Genomic DNA, 20,581 nt, shown 5'->3' with positions numbered 1-20,581 from the left:
CTGAGGACATTTACTGGAGAAAATTGACTCAAAGTCATAGCGCCCCTAGTGGCAGCAGGAAGTAGGCCTAAAAGTCAAGGTGCTATACTTTAACGAATTCCTCCTAGAGATTTCATCTGATGGACTTCAAACTTGGTCTGTACCATCTCAACACCTTAAAGATGAAAAGTTATTAAAAGAAAAACTTTTCGTCAAACGGTGTGGGTGTGGGCGTGGCGGCCATTTTGAGTGTTTAGCGATGAACAAGAAAGTGGCTGTAACTACAGTGTACATTGTCATATCTGCTTGAAATTTCCCACAATCAACAAGGGTCCAGGCCTGAGGACATCTACAGACCAATATTGCCTTTCGGTCATAGCGCCCCCCGCTGGCAACAGGAAATCAGCCTTATATGACAAACATTATCCGATTTACATGAAACTTAGAATGTGTGGTCTTCATGTGATACTGAGCCACCCCCTATAATTTAACCACGCCCACTTACTCAGGCCACGCCCCCTTATATAACATTTGAACCGTTTAAGGTAGACCCTTGTGTGAGGTGTCATTGAACTCAGCAGAGTTCTTTATTCATTGGTGATGGTTTGGCCCACCCCCCTATGCTTAAGCCACGCCCCCTTTCATAACTGTTGACCCGTTTAAGGTAGAGTCTTATGTGAGGTATGAATGAACTCAGCAGAGACTTCATTATTCATTGGTGATGGTTTGGCCCGCCCCCTATGCTTAAGCCATGCCCCTTTCATAACTGGTGACCCGTTTAAAGTAGAGTTTTGTGTGAGGTATCATTGAACTCAGCAGAGAGTTCCCTTTTCACTGGTGACGATTTGCAGTGTCTGACTGCCACGCAAATGCAGTCGCAAGGAGCGGCGTCCGCCAGTAACCCCGACGTGCGCAGAGGCGCAAGGGCCCGTCCATCGCTGCTTGCAGCTTTAACATTATACTTATGATTAAATATATTAATACACTATATTGGAACTTAAGCATTTACTTTAGCAGCAATTTTCTCCCACATAAATTCTGTCTCTTTTGCAGCAGCCGCTGTGTTGCTTTTTTAACGAAATACATGTTCAAACCGGATGTGCGCATAAGTATTTCCGCCGACCAGTTTGTTTGTGGTTGTTACCATGGTGAATCGTAGTATCATGGCTCCATTCATGCTGCCTTTTTATAGTGGTGGTGCACGCGCTTAACTCTGAGTCAACCTACTCTGAGTTGATTGAACTCAAATCAGCTGTGGAACCGAAAACTCAGAGTTTTCCCATCTTAGGGTAAATCAACTCAGAGTTTAGGGTTAGAAAAATAAGCAAACTGCTGGCAGCAGACTTGGGTTAGATAACCTTTTAATACCGAAATACTCATTTATAACAGTTTGCCCATGTAGGCTATTATCATGTTTGTGAGTGGAAGAACAGCATTGTTAGGAGGTTCAGCAACACTCGCCGTCTTCAACTCTCTTAAGATAAGCCAAGCGATCCATTCACTTTATGATGCCAGCCTTTCATGATTAAAATTATTTTTTTGGGATGGCTGAATTTATCTCCGCACAGTCGTGTGTGTGTGTGTGTGTGTGTGTGTGTGTGTGTGTGTGTGTGTGTGTTCCGTGGCAATACTGTATCGATACACTACACATCTAGTGCAGTGCCCATTTAACATGTGCCTGGAAATGTGTTTGGAACGGGCCGATTGCTTGGCCTCCAGTATTGCTGCTTGTAGCTTTCTCCAGAACCATTGTACTCTTTAAATAACAAATCGCCACCTTGAAGTACATTGTGCTGATAATGCCTCTCTTAACTTTAAGTAGATATTTTAAAGTAGGACTTGTACTGTGCGGTCAAAGGCCTCATGAATTTGTGTGTTTTTTTATAATTTCTTTTTCATAAAACTCAACCTGTGATACATGTTGCAGCGCGGTTCAATCAGGCGTGGTTCGGCTGCAGCTTATCTAGAGATTCAACTTATCCCCTTTTTTTCGTGTAGCTGTCACACATCAAGGTAGTATTAGGCGATCTGGACTGGGCGGGGGAAGCAGGGAGTCGGCTCAGCCTGCTGGGGAAGCTGCTACAGTGCAGAACAGCCGGAGATATGTGAGCAACCATCGGCAACATAACATGCTGGAGAGCCCAAGAGCCTGGGCGTTCATCTAACGTGTGTACGATTAATTTTCATCATTTGCATGTAGGGTAGACAATAAGCTTTTGGCAGATGATCACTTTTTGGCACGACACCGGTAGCCCACTGCCAAGACATGCTTGACTGTGAAAGCCTGAACACAGGTTGCTATTTTTTACCGTTTTTTCTTAACCTTTACTATGCGGCCGTTTAGTTTTATTCAGTTTATTAATATCCAATGCTGTCCAAACTGCTCCAAATTCCAAATGCCTAGTTCATAGGGTACCCAGAAAGCCAAGTGAAAGTAGATTGGATGATATTTGATATTTGAAAGAACAACAGATACACAAACACACAAGCATACATACAGAGGTTCGTTAAAAGATAGTTAAAAAATAACACTGCCTCAGCGGGCATGGTAGATGATGGCACACTGATAAACAAGAACATTTGAAAATGGTACTTCATATTAAAAAGGTTGCCAACCCCTGGTTTCTATCTTTAAATCTGTTGAAAATCGCAATATCGTATTGTGACATAAGTATTGTGATAACATCGTAGTTTAGTGTGAAAGAAGTAGACTTGAAGCTGGGTTAGCGTGTTGGTTGCTGATGGCAAAACAGTATTTGCATCATGGATTGAGGTTTCAACAGCAGTGAGCTCAGAGTTTATACAAGCACCTTAGTGCTTTCATAGCTACTTGACAATACTTCCTTGTGTGTGTGTGTGTGTGTGTGTGTGTGTGTGTGTGTGTGTGTGTGTGTGTGTGTGTGTGTTTATGTAACACTAGTTCCATAACTTGCATGGGCAGCAGCCAGCGTCTTACCTTCCCTGGCCCCTGAAGCCAGAGCAGCTGAGTGTGAACTGTGAGAAGTCATGAGGGAGCTGGCACAGCCACATAACGGCTACAAAGGTTTACACAGTTTGGCATGATTTTCAGGTAAATTTGGCACTAGCTCTGTGTAACTGGGCTGTCAATGAGGGCTTTATGTGCTGACTGCATGATTCCAGCTTTAAGAGACATCTTACTGCCACACAGAGTGAAGAAATAACCGGCTGAGCTTGGCTCACATTTAAGTCCTAGTCACTTTTTATGCCCTCACTGCAAGTCTTTTAACCCTTAGACAAGTCATGATTCTGTATAAAACAATACAAAATAAAAACCATATCAGCTGGAGCATTCACTGTTTTTGAAGCAGAAAGCTAAGGCTTCTGTCTTCCGCGTCATTACGCTCAATCACTCAGACTTTATTATATAGCACTTTTTATACATGTAAATGTAGCTTTGTACAATCCCCCCCCCCACACACACACACAGATATACACAGCACCCCCTCAGCCCCAATCACCCACCCATAAATCGACAAAACTGAATTAATTAAAAACAGGAACCTAGTTGAACCAAGCTGCGAAGATCGGCCATTAGGGGGCGCTATAATCAACGTTTGTGTTTTGGCCAATAACTCAATGCATGCAAATGGGACATTTACGATTGCCATTTCTCTGCCATTGTAATTGCTATCAACACAAAACTTGTGATGCTTGTTTGGCTTGCCGCTCTGAGGCTCTGTACCAAATTTGGTGAAGATCGACCGTTAGGGGGCGCTATAGTCAACGTAGACCAGTTTTGGCCTTTTTACTCAATCAATGTTAATGGGATATTTGCAATGGGAATGTGCAGCTCATACTCTATATTTACTGATGTTTGCCTCCTCACCGTTACGTTTTGGTTTTTGCTTTCGCGTACTCCCCTGGTTCTCTACAATAAACGAACTTCTTAACCCCCCTGACAAAGTTTCTACAACCTTCACAGTGGACAAATGCAACTCTTTTCTCTCACTTTTTCAATCCAAAATCCCCGACGCACGCAGAGGCGCGAGGGCCCGTCCAACGCTGCTTCCAGCTTTAATGTTTTTTTTTATTTGTCTATTCTGTCTCTTCTGTCCTGGTGTGTGTGTGTGTGTGTGTGTGTGTGTGTGTGTGTGTGTGTGTGTGTGTGTGTGTGTGTGTGTGTGTGTGTGCGAGTATGAGTGCTGGGTTTTTGAAGCCAGAAGACCTGAGGGTTCGAGAGGGTTCATAAGATAAAAGCAAACCTGATAAATAACTCATTCTACATCAGCAAATGGAACTGGCCCATCACATGACCTAAGTGTGACACACTGCTCACCTGATAACAAGTGGTTGTATATGGGTTCGACAACGTCACACGTTCTTCACATCCAACACCAAAGATCATATTTAGACCTAGCCAGAGGTTACAATCTCCCTCGATTCTACACAGTTCACATGATGAGTAAGTGGCCCATGACTTGAGATTATTTTGTCACACAGTACTTCCTCTGTATTTCCACTGCACAGGGCACACAGAAGTGGCGTGAATTCAAAAAATTGTGTAAATGGTAGGGCTGTCGAAGTTGACGTGATAATAACGTGTTAATACAAATTTCTTTTGAAGGTGCAGTAAGCGATGCTGTGCAAAGAAAAGGGTCTTTTGAATTTTATTTATTGAAATTTACTCTTGAGCACCATAAGGTAAGAATGGAAAATATTTAACTGGTGATCATTCCTAGTTTTATATTTCCATGAATGTGCAGAGAGAAAAGAGCAAAAGGAAAGGGTCTGGATGAAAAGAAGAGAATCTGGAGTTTCTGATAAGTTTGGAAATCAGTCTGTCTGAAGTGTCACGTCGGCTCAGTGCTTGTTGTCACAACAAACATCAAACAGTGAACTCGTTCACTCGCTGTTTGTGGACAAAAGACACAGAAAACCTGTCCAGCAGTCAAAGCACTCCAGGGTAGGGTTTAATATTTTTCCCGAAAATTAGACGAATCAGATCCCAGGAAAAGACGACCATTTCCCGGGAATCCAAGTAATGTATCGATATCATTCAAATATGCGTTCCCAAATTCCCAAAACTGACATTTTTTATATTGTTTGTATCATTATTAGGGCAAAAGAACACAGTTTATGTCCATCATCAACACAGTTTGCAATGATCAATTCTGCTGCGTGATCAAGTGAGCTGCGTGCGTGACGTCTGCTGCAGCGCTAATTATGAAATCTTTCATAAAATCTTTGGTTACTGCGTAATGAATTTAGTGAGCCTGTATTACCTGTAGCTACAGTACAGCACCATCGCCTGCATCAACGTTACCGTATGACAACAAAAGACGCACACTTTTTTATTTTATTTCCCATTTGATCAGATTTCCCGGGAATCCCGTCTCCCAGGATTAAACCCTACTCCAGAGTGTATCCAAATACAGCTTGTTATCCTTTAGTGAGACTCTCCAAAAAGCAACTCTGAGGTTCAAGCTTCATTCCACACTGCTCACATAGCTATAGGTTTTTGGAGAGTTGGGTTTGTCTCAACTGTGGACGTTGTGAAGGTGGAACAAGGTCTGTACTCAACTCCACATTGGACATAGTCTCTAGCATTAACCCTGTTAGTGTGTCTGATACAGGGGTTGATGCATAGACTGTGTAAGTGAAGCCAAAACTTTTCGATCGCCCCCTGGTGGCTGGCTGCAGTATTAGTTATTTGATGCTATAAAAACGGGGTGATACGTCATAATTGACAGCTGGGAATGACTCAGGATTGGTCGGGCGGGTGTATGGGCGGGACTTTGATATCATGGCTCTACTGCCTGATCACTACTGCCCAGACTCTGGCTCCAAAATGACAAGATGGCAGCCCCACATTTTGATTTGGTAGATAGAGGTATTAGCCAAGGAACAATTAATTTCATTTGGCTGGTGATTCAGACTTTCCCATCTCTTTTTATCCATAACTGTGAAGCCAATGCAGAGACCTGCCCCCAAATCCCAATAGAATAGATTAAATGAAAGACTGAAAAAATAAGGGGGCTTTCACACCTGCCTTGGTTGAATCGCACTAGAGTGGTTTTTCCCCCTTGGTGCGGTTCGTTTGGGCAGATGTGAATGCAGCGATTGCACTCAGATGCGCACCAAAAGCGGACCAAACAAGCCCTTGAAGAGGTGGTCTCAGCACGCTGCCAAACAAACTCCGGAGCGGTTCGTTTGTGGTGAGAATGTGATCCAACCTTGATACGCCCCAATCTGCGTTGCAATCTGCGGTGCGGCAGAACAGCAAACTGTAGCAGCTTGCAATGTTTCTCTCACAGAAATAGACCCACCAAGAGTCCGGGTCTGTCCAAGGTTTCTGCCTAAAAGGAAGTTTTCGCCACTGTTGCACCAAATGTTTGCTCTTGGGGGAATTGTTGGGTCGTTGTAAATTATAGAGTGTGGTCTAGACCTACTCTATCTGTGAAGTGTCTTTAGATAACTCCTGTTATGATTGGATACTATAAATAAAATTGAATTGAATTGATTCAGACCAGAGCAAATGAAATATAGGTATGAAAACACCCTAATTGAAAATAAAATTGATGTTTAACATAAAATAGCTTTTTATGAGAATAATGTGTTGGCCTTATCAATATTGGGATGAAGTTAAACTCCAGTACCCTGCACTTGCTTCACAATCTTCTCTGGACTTGTAAACCATGAGAACACTTTCACAGAGTTTTTATAACCGCAACATGAACAATAGAGTAGCAGTAATACCATGATATATTGTCAAAATGCACCTTTAAAAGATGAGCACAGTAAAACCTACTTGTGTCCCAGCTCGTGAGCAATGGTGAAGGCCAGATTGAGTCCATTGTCTTCTGCTAACACACACTTCCTCTTGGCACTGCAGACACCCCCCAGATAAGCAATACCTGGAACACAGTGACATGATAATGAGAATAATGAATAACCGTTACAATTGTGTTGTAATGTTTGACACTAAGTGATGATTCAAAGGGTAATTTCAGTTTTTTCTGAACCTGGACCTATTTTCCCATTCATTGGTGTCTAAAGGCGTTTTCACAACTATCGTTTGTTCGCTTTGGTCCGAATCAGATGATGAGTTTGTAAACTACATACAAGCGTACCAAAATGCGTCATTACTAATCACGCAAGAACGATCACTCCTCTTATTGGTCGGATGTGTCTGGGGCGGGAGCAAGAAAGTAAATACAGGAACGACTACATGACTGTGTAGACAAGTGCATTTCTTGCATCTCCATGGTCAAACCAGCTCATTTCATTTCAATAATCAGACATTGTTTCTCAAGCGACATTACTACGTCTGCTCTGCTCACTTAGGGTGACCAGTCCCAATTCTGAGTTGCGTGTCCCGAGTCCTGACAAAAGCCTGTCGGGACGCTAAAATGTCCAGGTTTACACCAACCACTATGAAATTGTCCTAGTTGTCATTACCCGTTGTCACACATAGCCGACGTGGTCTTATTATAGCCCGATCATTAACTAAACCCATGTAGAAAGACTAATAAAGCGTCCAGCAGCGTATGATTTTAACAATGTGTGTGTGTGTGTGTGTGTGTGTGTGTGTGTGTGTGTGTGTGTGTGTGTGTGTCAGTCAATCATAGTGGTCTGCGTCTGCATAATCTGTGCAGCCAGCGTTACAATGTATATTTGTAAACATTGTCGCAATGCCTCTTCTTATCTGTCTCGTTTTAACCAGTCCATATTCCTCATCGCTGGTTTTGGTTCTGAATATTGTCCATTTCTCCCACTTTTCTTCAAGCTGTGTTTGTTGTAGTCTCAGGCGGTGTGTCAGTTTCTCTATCATATAGACTTCTTTTACTATACCTATCCATTCTTCCTTACAAGGAGGATCCACCTTACCCCATTTCCTCGTTATAGCTTTCTTACTAGCTATCAGTAGTATTTTAACCAAATATTTGTCGCTCATTCTTACACTCTCTTTAGTAGAATTAAAATTACAGAGGTACAGTACCGTGCAGCTCATAGGAATATCGACCCTAGTACCTTTTGTATAGTTTCGTGTACAATTCTCCAAAACCTCAGTACTTTGTGACATTTCCAGAATATGTGCGAATGGTCTGCATCTTTTACTCCACACTCTCTCCAACATGTTACATTTATGTTTTTATACTTACTCTTGACCTTGGGCGTAATAAAAAATAGGATCAGGTTTTTCCAAGAGAACTCCCTCCATATCCGCGAATTGGTGGTTGTCTGATGTGTTTTCCACGTTTTGCCACTCATCATCCGAAATTTTCGTGTTGAACTCTGATTCCCATTTTTCTTTTATATATTTAGTTGTATGTTTATTTGTCATCAATTTTTGATATAAAGCAGATACAATTCTAATCTGTATTCCTTTGTATGTATTAATTAGGGGTCCAAGCCCGAGTCTGTAAGAACGGGCAATAGCAAAGCTATGCCGTTCATACAGCAGGGCTGTAGAACCCTATTGTTTTTCTACTGATTAATCGTTATTTTTATTTTTCTTCTGCGCCTAAAACTCCGACTACAGCCTAAACCGTACATGGTGGGGGGTTGGCATTTTCAGGACTGGTCCAGAACTCCGCAAGGACCTCAGGCGCAAAAATTGACCCACGTCCACCACTAGGTGGCGCTATAGCAGAAAAAACGCGTTTGGCCCTATAACTCCTACACCGTACACCGGCCATTCAAAAACCATACATCCACGCGTTCCCTGGATCCAACTGAATCACGTGATAGAGGCCCCGCCCATTTCCGCCTAAACTTTTATGCGTGAAAAATCTTGATTTATCAAAAACCTACTTTTTCGAACTCCTCCTAGACCGTGCGACCAATCGGCACGAAATTTGGCAGGTAGCATCTCCAGATGGGCCGGACAAAAAGTTTATAAAAATAATTTTGATAGGATAAAAATTGCGCATATTACACACAAACAAATTTGTGTAGCTAACTATGAAAACACCAACTTTGCCATATCTCGGCCAAAATAAATGCCATCAACGCCAAACTTTAGATTCTTGTTTACCATGACACTCTGAAGGTCACCCACCAAAAATTGGCCACTAGGGGGCACTACAAGTACAAAAACTTTATATCTCATGAACCGCTAATCTGATTTTTACAAAATTCGATGGGTACCATCTAGGGCCACTCCTGAGGCCAACCCTAGAGTGGGGTACTGAGGGGTCAAAGTGGGCATGGCCTATGGGACCCAGGTCCAAATTTACTACTTACACTAATGTGAACAACTTTACATTTACAGGGTAGATAGACAATGGGTCATGGACCACACCTACCAAAAATTACACATGTGGACCACTAGGTGGCACTATAATGTTTTTTTGCCTTTAACTCCCACATTACACATCGCACATTAGAAAACCATAGATCCACGTGTTCCTTGAATCAATCTGAATCACAGGATATAGGCCACGCCCATTTCCGCTTAATTTTTTTTCCGCAATATCGCGCAAAACAAACTTTTTCGAACTCGTCCTAGGCCGTGCGCCGGATCAACACGAAACCTGGCATGTAGCATCTCCAGATGGACCTGACCCAAAGTTCCCCAAGGAATTTTGCTACGTTAAAGTTTGTGCATTTGACGACCAAAAAAATGTTCCTAGCTAGCTACCACACACGTATCATATCATATCTCGGCCATATTAAATGTTATCAGCAAGGAACTTTAGATCTTTGTTCACCATCCCACTATGATGCTCTGTACCAAATTTGGCAAAGATCTGCCTTTAGATGGCGCTATAAGCAACCTTTATTTGTTTTGGCCAATAACTCAATGCATTTAAATGGGAAATTTGCAATTGCAATATCTCTGCCACAGTGCATGCAATCAACACGAAATGTGTGATGCTCGTTCAGCATGCCACTCTGAGGCTCTGTACCAAATTTGGCAAAGATCGGCCATTAGGGGGCGCTATAATCAACGTAGACCAGTTTTGGCCCTTTAATTCAATTTTAATGGGATATTTGCAATGGAAATGTACCACAGACCTTGCAGCTCACACTTCTCAATATTTACTGATGTTTGCCTCCTACCGTTAGGTTTTGGTTTTCGCTTTTGCGTGCTCCTTTGGTTTTTTACAATAAACAAACTTCTTAACTCACCTGACAAAGTTTCTACAACCTTCACAGTGGACAAATGCAACTCTTTTCTCTCACTTTTTCAATCCAGAATCAACACCATTTATAGGCGTTGATACCGTGCAATTAAACATTGCAGTTGGTGCTAAGTGGAGCATCTGTCATAGTGTGATTGGTTATGTCGGTGGCATTGATGCTTAATTTTCCACGAAGCACCCACGGAGGAAAACAAATCGGCGCCTATGACGCCATTTGCAACAACGTGATCACCTCCCCTGCTCCTTCAACCATCACTCCTGTCTCCCCCCTCCACCCTCTCAGTCACTCTCTCATTTCTCTCTGCTGTCCCCTGCGGTCAGGGGGGTTAAAAAGTTTGTTTGTTGTAGACAATTCTTAAAGGTGGTCCGTATATGCGTGGAGGTGAACTGTTGACCACTACGTTTGCAATGGCGACGTACTGCAGACGTCGTGGCTCGCGGCTCTCGCTATTTATTGACGTTTGCCTCCCCGCCGCTGGGCTTCGGGTTCCGCTTTCACGCGCTCCCCGGGGTGTCGGGGGCGACTGGCGTGGGTGGCTTGGGCCCCGTCATAACTGCTTGCAGTTCTAGTTATAATTTGGATAACACCATTCACTTCCATGGAGGGATCTATCTTGATTTCTTTTTTATAATATAGTCTATTAGTTGTAAGTACCTTTAGAATTCATGTTTATCCAAACCATATTTATCTTTCATGTTTTGGAAACTCTCCAGCTCCCCATCCTTCCATCCCTGTAAAGTACACCATGCCGTGACTCCCTTGTCTACCCAATGTTTATCATATTCAGCCGGTTTAATAAATGCTACCCATTTCAGCACTTTTGTTTCTTTCTTTATCCTATAATTTTGTATTACTCTGAACCATAATTCCAGTGTAAACGTTGTAATTGAATCCATATAATTTTTAATCCTTTTGTATATTTCTTGGTCTCCAATAATGCTCTGGATTGGATATTTTCCAAACTCTTTTTCCATATCTTTCCACTTAGCTGTGTAATCTGGCATACACCAGCATATAATATGCCTAAACTGGGCAGCATAAAAGTACTCTCAGTTTTGGAAGACCCATCCCTCCTTTATCTTTTGGTAGCTGGAGAGTTTCGTACCCAACTCTTGGCTTTTTGCCTCCCCAAATAAACCTTGATATTATTTTGTCCCAGGTCACAAATTGGGTTTGAGGGACCTCTATTGGTAGGGACTGGAATAAATAAAGAAGTCTTGGTTGTACATTTATTTTGATAATCTCAATTCTTGAGTTAAGATCTAGGGGTAAAGTAGACCATCTTTCCATGTCTTTTTGTATCTCCTGACTTATCTTGTTATAATTTGCTTTATAAAGTTTAGATAATCCTTTAGTGATGGTAATCCCCAGATATTTACACACCCAACTTGTGGGGTACCACAGCGTTTGCACATGTCCAACTTAAATACCTCGACCGCTCCCAGTCGGTTCTTAATATATTATGCAAACTAAAGAAGTCTGAAAAATTTCAGATATTCACACCGTGGATCTATTCTTCTGTCAGCTTTTTTTATCCATCATATGAACTTAGTTCCGTACAGTGTTTATTAATTAGTCTTTTTTCAGTCTGTTGTTATGGTCCTTATCCATACCGGTTTTTCCATGATCCACAGTGTTACCTCCTTCCTCAAGCAAAATTTATTAGGAATTCCACTGATAGTTTTGTAGCTTTTCTCTTGCATGGTGTGCTGTGTCGGGTCCCTGTTCTTTCCCTTTCACTCGCTGCCACTCTGCCGCTCCTTGCATCCTTCCCTCGGCCGCGGGTCCGATGTCTCCGCCTGGCACGTCCGCAGCGTAGCCTCTTTCCTTCATGTCCAGCACCGCTTCCCTGGCACTGTCATACGTCTTCACTCCGTTGTTCCAGTGTATCCGCATTTTGGCGAGCGGTGTCTGGAAACAAATTCCCTTCTCCCTCAGTACTTTTTTAATGCCCGCGTATGCCCTTCGTTTCTGGACAATTTCTGTAGGATAATCATGGTCAAAGAAGATTTGTTTGCCTCCTACTTGTACCTTTTTCTGCCAGGCTCTCTTCAAAATCATTTCCTTCGTCTCGAACTGTAGGAAGTTGACAACAATTGACCTGGGAGCAGCGTTCGGTCGGTTTCTGGGCGAGGGCTCGGTGGGCTCGCTGGATCTGGAGATTGATCCCCTTGGGGAGCTCGAGTTCGGTTTTTAAAAGCTGCTCCAGGTATATGGCTGCCTTCTGGTAGCCCAAAGACTCGGATGTTGTTTCTCCTTGATCTCCCTTCGAGATCGGTTAGTTTTTCTTGCATTCGGCGTGTCTGCTCCATCATCTCCAACCAACAGTGCGTCACTGGCCTCCATTTTCTACTCTTCGACCTCTGCTATGCGCACCTGAGCCTTGCTGATGCTCACCTGTTGTGCCTTTAGCTTGTTGTTGTTCTCGGTTAGCTGACGGTCTATTTCTTGTCGGAGATTGCTGATTTCTTCCTTCATCTCTCTCTTCAGGTCGTCTTTAAATGTGGTCAGTTCATGGCGTAGCTCTTGTTTAAGTTCTTTAATGTCTTTGCTGATAGTAGCAAGCCTGACTCGTAGCGTCTCCGTGCTGTCTTGTCTGTCCATTTTCCCAGTTGACTCTTCTTCATGTTCGCCAACCTCGTGTTTACTAACCTCATGTTCGGAGATTTCTTCCATTATGGGTTGCTCTTCAGCTTTGTCTTGCTTTTTGTTGTTTTTCCGACTTCTTCTCTTGCTTGTCCCACTCATACCTTAGTTTTGCCTGTCGAGTTATGTCTAAATAGTGGGAATATTTTACCAACTCTGGAGAGCTAGTCAACTATGCTCCTACTCTCTCCGCCATCTTCTCGGAAGTCCCTTTCATCTCCTTTTTAAATTATCTCCTAGCCTATTTCCTCTGAGGAAATACACCCGATGGCCCCTAAGTTTCTCCGCTGCACCGGGAGAGCTGGCCATGGTGGCAGATGAGGCCAGACACCTCGTGTGGATGAGTGCCTGGCATGCTGCAATCCATGCGACGGAAAAAAAGACAGAAGCACAGCATGTCATAATGGTACTCCTCATCGAGTGAGCCAACAGGGAGATGTTGTTCGCCGCCAGAGACGGCTGTGAGGCGCGCTATGGGAGCGATCAGCATACCTGGCAGTAGCTTGGTCCCTGGCAGAGGGCGGGGTCGGTCGGCGCTGGTTTGCCTCACCCTAAAAAAGGCAGTGAGGTTGTGAGTTGACTCTTGTGTGAGGTATTATTGCCCTCAGCAGAGAGTTCCTTTCACTGGTGATGGTTTGCCACGCCCCGTATACCTATACCTGACCTAGACACTTGTGGACACAGGAAGTGGTACAAAATTTGCAATACACCATTTACAATGCTGCACACTTCATGCAGGAAATAAAGTCCATCTCTGGTGCACAGTGTCCGATGGTCGCGTAAAATGCACTCGTTCTGCCGGTAACCCTGACATGTGGCAAGGTGCGAGGGCGTGTTCATTGCTGCTTGCAGCTTTAATTAGTATTATTACTCACAATGAATCACATTTTTTAGAGGCTTAACAAGCTCAAACACTCACAAAAATGGGTGCACGCATCACTTTACAATACAAGCCAGCATTTCGTTATGCCGTTTTAAATGCAACTGCTGGTAAAAATGCTGTCGTTGGGTTTTTTGGTTTGCTGTTAAGATTAACAGCAGAAACAGATGTTGTTCTGCACTCGCCACTTTGCACCAAAATACCACACTGGTAGAGCTAATTTCAAGGTTAAGGTGTGTGTGTGGGTGTGTGTGTGTGTGTGTGTGTGTGTGTGTGTGTGTGTGTGTGTGTGTGTGTGTGTGTGTGTGTGTGTGTGAGCGAGCGAGCGAGCGAGCGAGCGTGACATAGTCGTACTTACCCACAGTATCACAGGGTTCGTCTTTATGAACGCAGAAATTTGTCCTGAAAGAGAAACAAGAGCAAGTTAACTCAGTCACTGATCCCAGCACTGGTTGTAGTGTATTAGGCAACCATTCATGCAGAATCCACCCACACTAGACATGTCTCTGTTTAAGAGTTATGCTAGAAAATTGATAGGTAACCAATCACGTTGGATGGCAAATGTGTTTTTAGATAACCTGAACAGCCACACCAGGAGGCAGGTAGAAAAGCCAGCTGTCATAGATAGTGTGATGTGATAATCATTCAATGTATAGAATGGAAAAACAAAAGCCTCACAGTTTGGGCTTCAGTTGCACTTCCAATTTTGATTATGGAAACACTCACACTGCCAGTGGCAGACTAAATCCCACAATCCCTCATAAAATCCATTTTAATAAAAAGAAATTACAACATTACGGCACAAACCTTTTTATTTATTTCAGCTCCTACTACGTGAGCCCAGTCTCTGTGTAAGAGTTTTTCCTGCGTGTCTCTACGAAGTGTAACATTAGACAGTCAATCACAAACATTATTAGATCTTGGTAGAAGCATGCTGCATGATTATTGGCTCACTGACACTGATGAGATTTGCTCCTTAGGGATTGAAATTTGGCATTGAACGATGAGGCATTTTTCATACTCGATACTAAGTAGGTAACTCGGTCGGTGCCTAAAAATGATTGAATTCGGTACTCAGCCCTGACTTTTCAAAGTATGAACAAAACCAATGGAAAATGAACTGTCCTTTAAGTAGAAGAACATTCATAAGTTTACAGGGTTTAATTGCAACTCCTCAGGTGAAAATATAAAGGAGTCTGGTAGGAGGAGGGTCAGGCAGCTAGGGAAACATTTAGGTCCAATGACAATGCCTTTATGGGCCGCCCTGACCCCTACCTGGAGGGCAAAAGCAATTGGAAATGGAGCAGGTTGGAATGGCCTTTGTTACTCCTTTTATGTAAAGGAGATGTTATCTTTCCCACACACCAACCACCAGCAATTGTAAGGGCTACATTATGAATCTGGCCGGTTCAATATGTAGTTTCACAATTAGTCAACGCAAGGGGAAAGAAAAGAAGGAGATACAACTTCTGTTCAACATAAAGGACTGCAAAACAAGCAAAACTTGCTGTAATGTTTCATGTCAAAATTGATATCAATGAGAGTAGACTCCGCCTTAGAAGCACCTCTCAGTATAATGCAATATGATCACAAATTTGGTATTCATGAATGATAAATAGATTTAAGTTTCAAATTTTGGTATCAACACTAATTATAAGTAACCTAGTCTATATCAACGTCGTTTCACTTCCGGGATTGTTCCGGTGCCATCGGAAATTCCGCAGGATGTCCCTCATTTCGGCCGGATGTCCGTCACCTTCCGGTTTCTTTATGTTGCCATTTTAAACTCCAGTGGATTTATGAGGACTATGGTTAACTGCTCCTCAGATCTCTGCAGGCTAAATTCAGACAGCTAGCTAGACTATCTGTCCAATCTGAGTTTTCTGTTTTCCGTTTTTATATCATATCATATTCATATCAGAATGCTGTGTGGACTAACCAGACCCTCCTCTGCATCGCTGTGGAGGAAGGTCTGGCAATGCGAGACTATAAGTAACATGACGTGCCAGATGGTTTGTTACACAAAACCATCTGATAAGCTGTCAATGGACAACAGTAACAGCCGTCACACACACCTAAACCACGCCCCCTGCTGCCAGTAGCTCCTCACCGGACGCTGATTGGTTCGGTAAGGTGGAAGTTCAAACACAGACACATTACTTGAAGCCTGACAAGATGGATTTCTGCTTGATATGTGATCCTACGATTCTCGTGATAGTGCGAGAATCCAGCTGCCGTGCAAGGTAAAATTATAAGAGGATGGACCAGGCCAAAAACGTGATGAAGGAATAGACTATGTGAAGGTTAACAGCAACTGCATGCGTATACAATAGTGATTTGACATAAAAAGACGTGTGAATAACATTTATAGGCTACACTGAAAGACAATGTAAGCGACACAGAGTTGGCAAGGATTCAGACTGGTGGTGTGGGCGTGTTGTTTAAGGTAGTGATTCCCATCGACTGGGCGGTGTTGGCAACCAGAACGCAAAGATGTTATCGATCAAAAACTGATCATCCATTCATTAATTCAGTGGTGAGTTTAATTTCACACAATAGTCAAATAAACTTTCACACTTCCCTCCCACTCACAGATAGATTTTACAACTCTGAAAAGTGATCATCTTTTGTAGGGAAACAGTAGAAATACAGTGTTCAGGATATACATAATCTACGGGGAATGGTTTGCAAATTAAGTCATGTTTTTCACATAGAAGAAAACCCTGTACAATGGTTCAACCAGACTGACAATTTAAAGGGCTGAAATAGACAATTCCTCTGAGCAACAGTTATAAGAAGTCATTGGTAAAAGAACTGGAAGTTAACTATATCAATGTGTGCAGATTTAAATAGGAACAGGTTCCTGTTTCAGTGTCAGGTGCACAATAATGCAGCCTAGAACAAGCTAGAATTAACATTTAGCAAAGCTGTTCTTCAAACACCACAATAGAAACACAATAGGATTAGCACTGTTGGAATATCAGCTGAACATACTTTGAACTGACAAATCACAGTTGAAAACTTTCCAATCTAACCACTGAGAAGACTGCAGAGGGCCCAAAGGAAGAAAAACAGATAAATAAAATAAATGTAAATAATACATTTGGTGTCTAAAGTACACTTTTTTAAATCTCAAATAGACATTATTGAAGGAAAGACGAAAACCAACAATATAGCAGGAGAACAGTAGTGTACTTTAGAGCTTTAGTCTGCTGAGATCACGAGTTACCGGCCATGTCTATCAAAACAGTCCTACACTTCATACCAAATGATTGTGCTGATGCATCATATTCAAATAAAGGAGGGAGACAAATGAAAGATGTAACCATTTCAACCCATTAGACAATGATCTGGAAAGGCCAGGTAAGGAGGGGAAACTTTGAGTCCTAAACATTTAAAGCAGACGGTTTTTACGAGCCTGGCAGTGCCGAGATACAGGGGAGGGGGAGAGGTTCCCGCTTACATGTGAGGGTGCTCACCTAGGTGTGAACAGCTGGGTGTCCACATCTGGGAACCAGACCTCAACAAGACCTGCCTGTCAACATGCACGTGTGAGTCTGATGAAATGTTATGCTAAGCAAATTGTGTATATGTGTTTATTGATACAGGTTTTAAAAGGATCAGGGGCCTCATTTATAACAGTTGTGTACAGACACAAAAAGAGTGCGTACAGAATTTTGGAAATGTGCCTACATTTAAGGAATCTCACCAATGTGTACGCACATTTTGGAGATGGGGGGAATTGGTGACGCAGATCATTATATGTATAATGATGCCTCTCACACGATAAATTTCACTTTACTTCATATTGCACATTGTTTATAGATCCACTTTATCATAAACATTCAAACCAGCAGTGATATTTGTGAGCCATAACTATTCCATAAGCACCTTTCAATTGTAAAAGATATAGGGCCCTATTTTAACGATCTAAGCGCACGGCGTGAAGCGCCGTGCGCAGGTGTGTTTAGGGCGTGTACAAATCCACTTCTGCTAGTTTAACTGCGGAAAAAAGGGTCAGTGCGCAAGGTGCATGGTTTAAAAGGGTTGTACTTAGTGTCTTAATTAATCATAGGTGTGTTTTGTGCGTGACATGCAATAAACCAATCAGTGTGTCATCTCCCATTCCCTTTAAAAGCAAGGTGCATTGTACCTTGGTGCATTGCTATTATGATGGCGGATTTGCCAAGCAGGAAGGAGAGATTTTCAGGAGAAGAAACTGAACTCGTGCGTGAAGTGAAAGCGCGCGAGCAGATCATATTGTAATACTATTTCACATTGTAATATTTTTAATCTTTTGCATGTTTGTGTGCTGCTGCGCGTACCTGTGTCTGTGTAACAAGCATAATTTGCGTACGCTGTGCACGAGCCTAGGCACATTTTACTAATGTGCTGTTAAAATAACACTGAAATGCTGCGCTATTGACTTTAAACCAGGTTTTTGTTGGTCAGTGGTGCGATCACTTTCCACTGCCTCAAGATAGCAATACGCTAAGACTACATTTACACGTGGCCGGCTATTTTCATAAACGGACATTTAGAACCTCTACGTTTTCAGAAAAGTGTTTGTTTACATGTAGCCGTGTATATATGCTGTCAATGTCGTCAAGAGCATGCCACACCTATAGGTGGCATTGTATCGAGAAGCTCAAGCCCATGTTAGCCAATCACAATCCCGAAAATAGCAACAACAGCAACGAATCACTTCCTCTTTCTCTCTCTCGGCTGCCTAAAGCTCTGTTTGTCTCAGTTTACATGCAAACGTGCAAACGAAGTTTTCCAAAATCTCCACTTTGGCCGGAGTTTTTAGAAATAATCGTTTTCTGTGATAAATGAGAGGCCAAACCGCAGGAAAATATCTGCGTCTTCCCTTCGTGTAAACGGGGTATAAGAATGCACCTGAACACACCTCCCTATAAGACCAGCACGCCCATGGGCGCACAGATGGGCACAGGTGCATTTGATATTTAAACGACGTGGGCGCTGGACGGGAAATTGACAACTGTGTCGGTCTTAAACTAGCAAAGACACTTGCGTTGGGCTTTGCAAGATAGGGCCCATTAGCTGCCAACTCAAATCTTAAATCAAAGTCAACTCAATATTTCACCAGCGCTCTCTCACCATCACATTCCCCACCTCTGGAGCGTAGAGGAGCGGACCGGACTCTGATTAAATTATCATCTGTTGTAGAAATCCAAGATTACGTCAAATAGCAATACATGATTGCAGAAGAGCATGTCAGTGGTGTTTAATAAAACCTAATACTGTGCACATGTCACCATGTACAATCGTTTTTGTGTGTAGTGAGGCTGTGCTATCTACCTACACTGTAGATTCCATGCAGAATCATAAATTAGGCTTGTCCCGGATGATGGGTTGGACAGTGTTTGGTCACTTTTTTCAGGTTGCATATTTACCAACAAAACTAGGAAGTCGCAATTCAAGGTTATACACCGGCTTCAAATTACTCTGGTGGAATGTAACAAATTAAATTATTTGCTTTCAAAATACTGTAATAAGTGTAAAATTACTGAAGGTTTATATTTCAGTTTTATTTTTTATTCTATTTTCTGCAATGAACATTGGCCCCTCTTCACTGAAGCAGCTTAAAGGGTAACCGTTTTTTTTTTAAACCCTATTTCCTATGTGTTTTTGTCCAAGTGACTGATGGAAACAACAACCTTTCAAATTGGTCCAGTTTTGAGCAAGAACGCTGCAGTCAGCAGCTGCCAAACAAGCTACAATGTAAGTTATTGGGCAATTGCGCACCTTTAATTTACGTCCACTAAAAGTGCTGTTTTTGCTACAGACAGGCTCAGATTATTATTCTAAGTTTCTGACAACATTATGGAAAGGATCCCTACAGAGATAGACCTTTTTGTTAAAGAGTAAGGTAATTTTTATTTAATATGAAACAGCACCAAAACCACCATTGCCAAACCCACCAAAATTACAAATTACAAACAGTAATTTTATCATTGTAAAACGCACTTCATTCAAAATCGACAGAAACAGACAAAAACTACAGTATCAAAAGCCGTCTTGGTTTACTGTTCCAACAATCACCACTCTGGTTTGGTTGAAATAAACCCTTACATCACCCATTTACATGTGAAAATATGCTGGCTTTATACACGCTTAAAGTATGGTTTATTTAAATGGAGTCTGGTGAGTTTGGTGATGGTGATGTCAGAGCTGTTTCGGAGCTTCAGACACTTTCAACCAACACGTTTTCAACCAATTAGTCATTTAGATACCAATGCATGGGAAAACAGCGCTGGGAAATAGTGCTAATAGTGGAAATAGGTTTTTTTTGTGCAAGGAGATGTGTTCTTCTTCAACTCTGTCTCTACGGTTTTACATTGGATTCAGAGTTTTATGGATCTTATTCCTTTAGATATATAACCTTCTGCTTCAAGGACAACCTTTTACTTTTTTTTTTACATTTGGAACCCCTTTTTTGGACTATATTGGAGATGGAGGGGCCCTGGCCCTTCAGAGTGGTCTCTAAGGACTAGGGTGGCGAGAGATCTTGAGGTACATTTCCTTGTAGGTCTTATGTGTAACAGAATTGTAAAAACATTATGTCTTTGGCTCTCTTTTTGTTCTCAGTTTTGTTTTTCATTTTCCCGGACACTGTAACTCAGTTAGACTAAGCCAATTTGTGCGACTCAACTTTGTTCTTCCCCTCTAATGGCTGGGGAACGGCAGTCAGAGCTGGCAGCTTTCCTAGACTCCAGCACTTGATCAGCTTGACGTGGGAACAACATTTAACTGGATCTAAAGCCCGTTGTGAAGGAGCTGAGGATAAACAGACATAGAGGGCTTCAGCTGCACATGGAAAATGCACAGCAGAGGGGAGGAGAATCGAGGAACAAGAGAGAGAAAGGAAAGAAAGATGGTGAAACAGGGATGGAAAGGACGGTTGATTTAGAAAACAGATGATGGAAAAAAAAAAATACAGGA

At 42.4% G+C, this 20,581-nt stretch overlaps 1 protein-coding gene across 2 annotated transcripts in view; it reads right to left on the bottom strand.

Moving 5' to 3' along the window:
• The window catches only part of adamts17 (ADAM metallopeptidase with thrombospondin type 1 motif, 17), a 121,653-nt gene that overhangs the window by 61,380 nt on the left and 39,692 nt on the right, over window positions 1–20,581 (bottom strand). For both annotated transcript variants that reach the window (XM_035999652.1, XM_031292690.2), the window contains exons 7-8: window positions 13,974–14,017; window positions 6,749–6,854 (exon numbers count right to left, since the gene is read on the bottom strand). In XM_035999652.1, the coding sequence (XP_035855545.1) occupies window positions 6,749–6,854; window positions 13,974–14,017 (150 nt within the window). The remainder of the gene's footprint in view (window positions 1–6,748; window positions 6,855–13,973; window positions 14,018–20,581) is intronic.

Source organism: Sander lucioperca, chromosome 3 (genome assembly GCF_008315115.2).
Source record: "Sander lucioperca isolate FBNREF2018 chromosome 3, SLUC_FBN_1.2, whole genome shotgun sequence".
NCBI lineage: Eukaryota > Metazoa > Chordata > Actinopteri > Perciformes > Percidae > Sander > Sander lucioperca.
The sequence above is the reverse complement of the archived record's forward strand: the minus strand, read 5'-3'. Positions and strand labels throughout refer to the sequence as shown.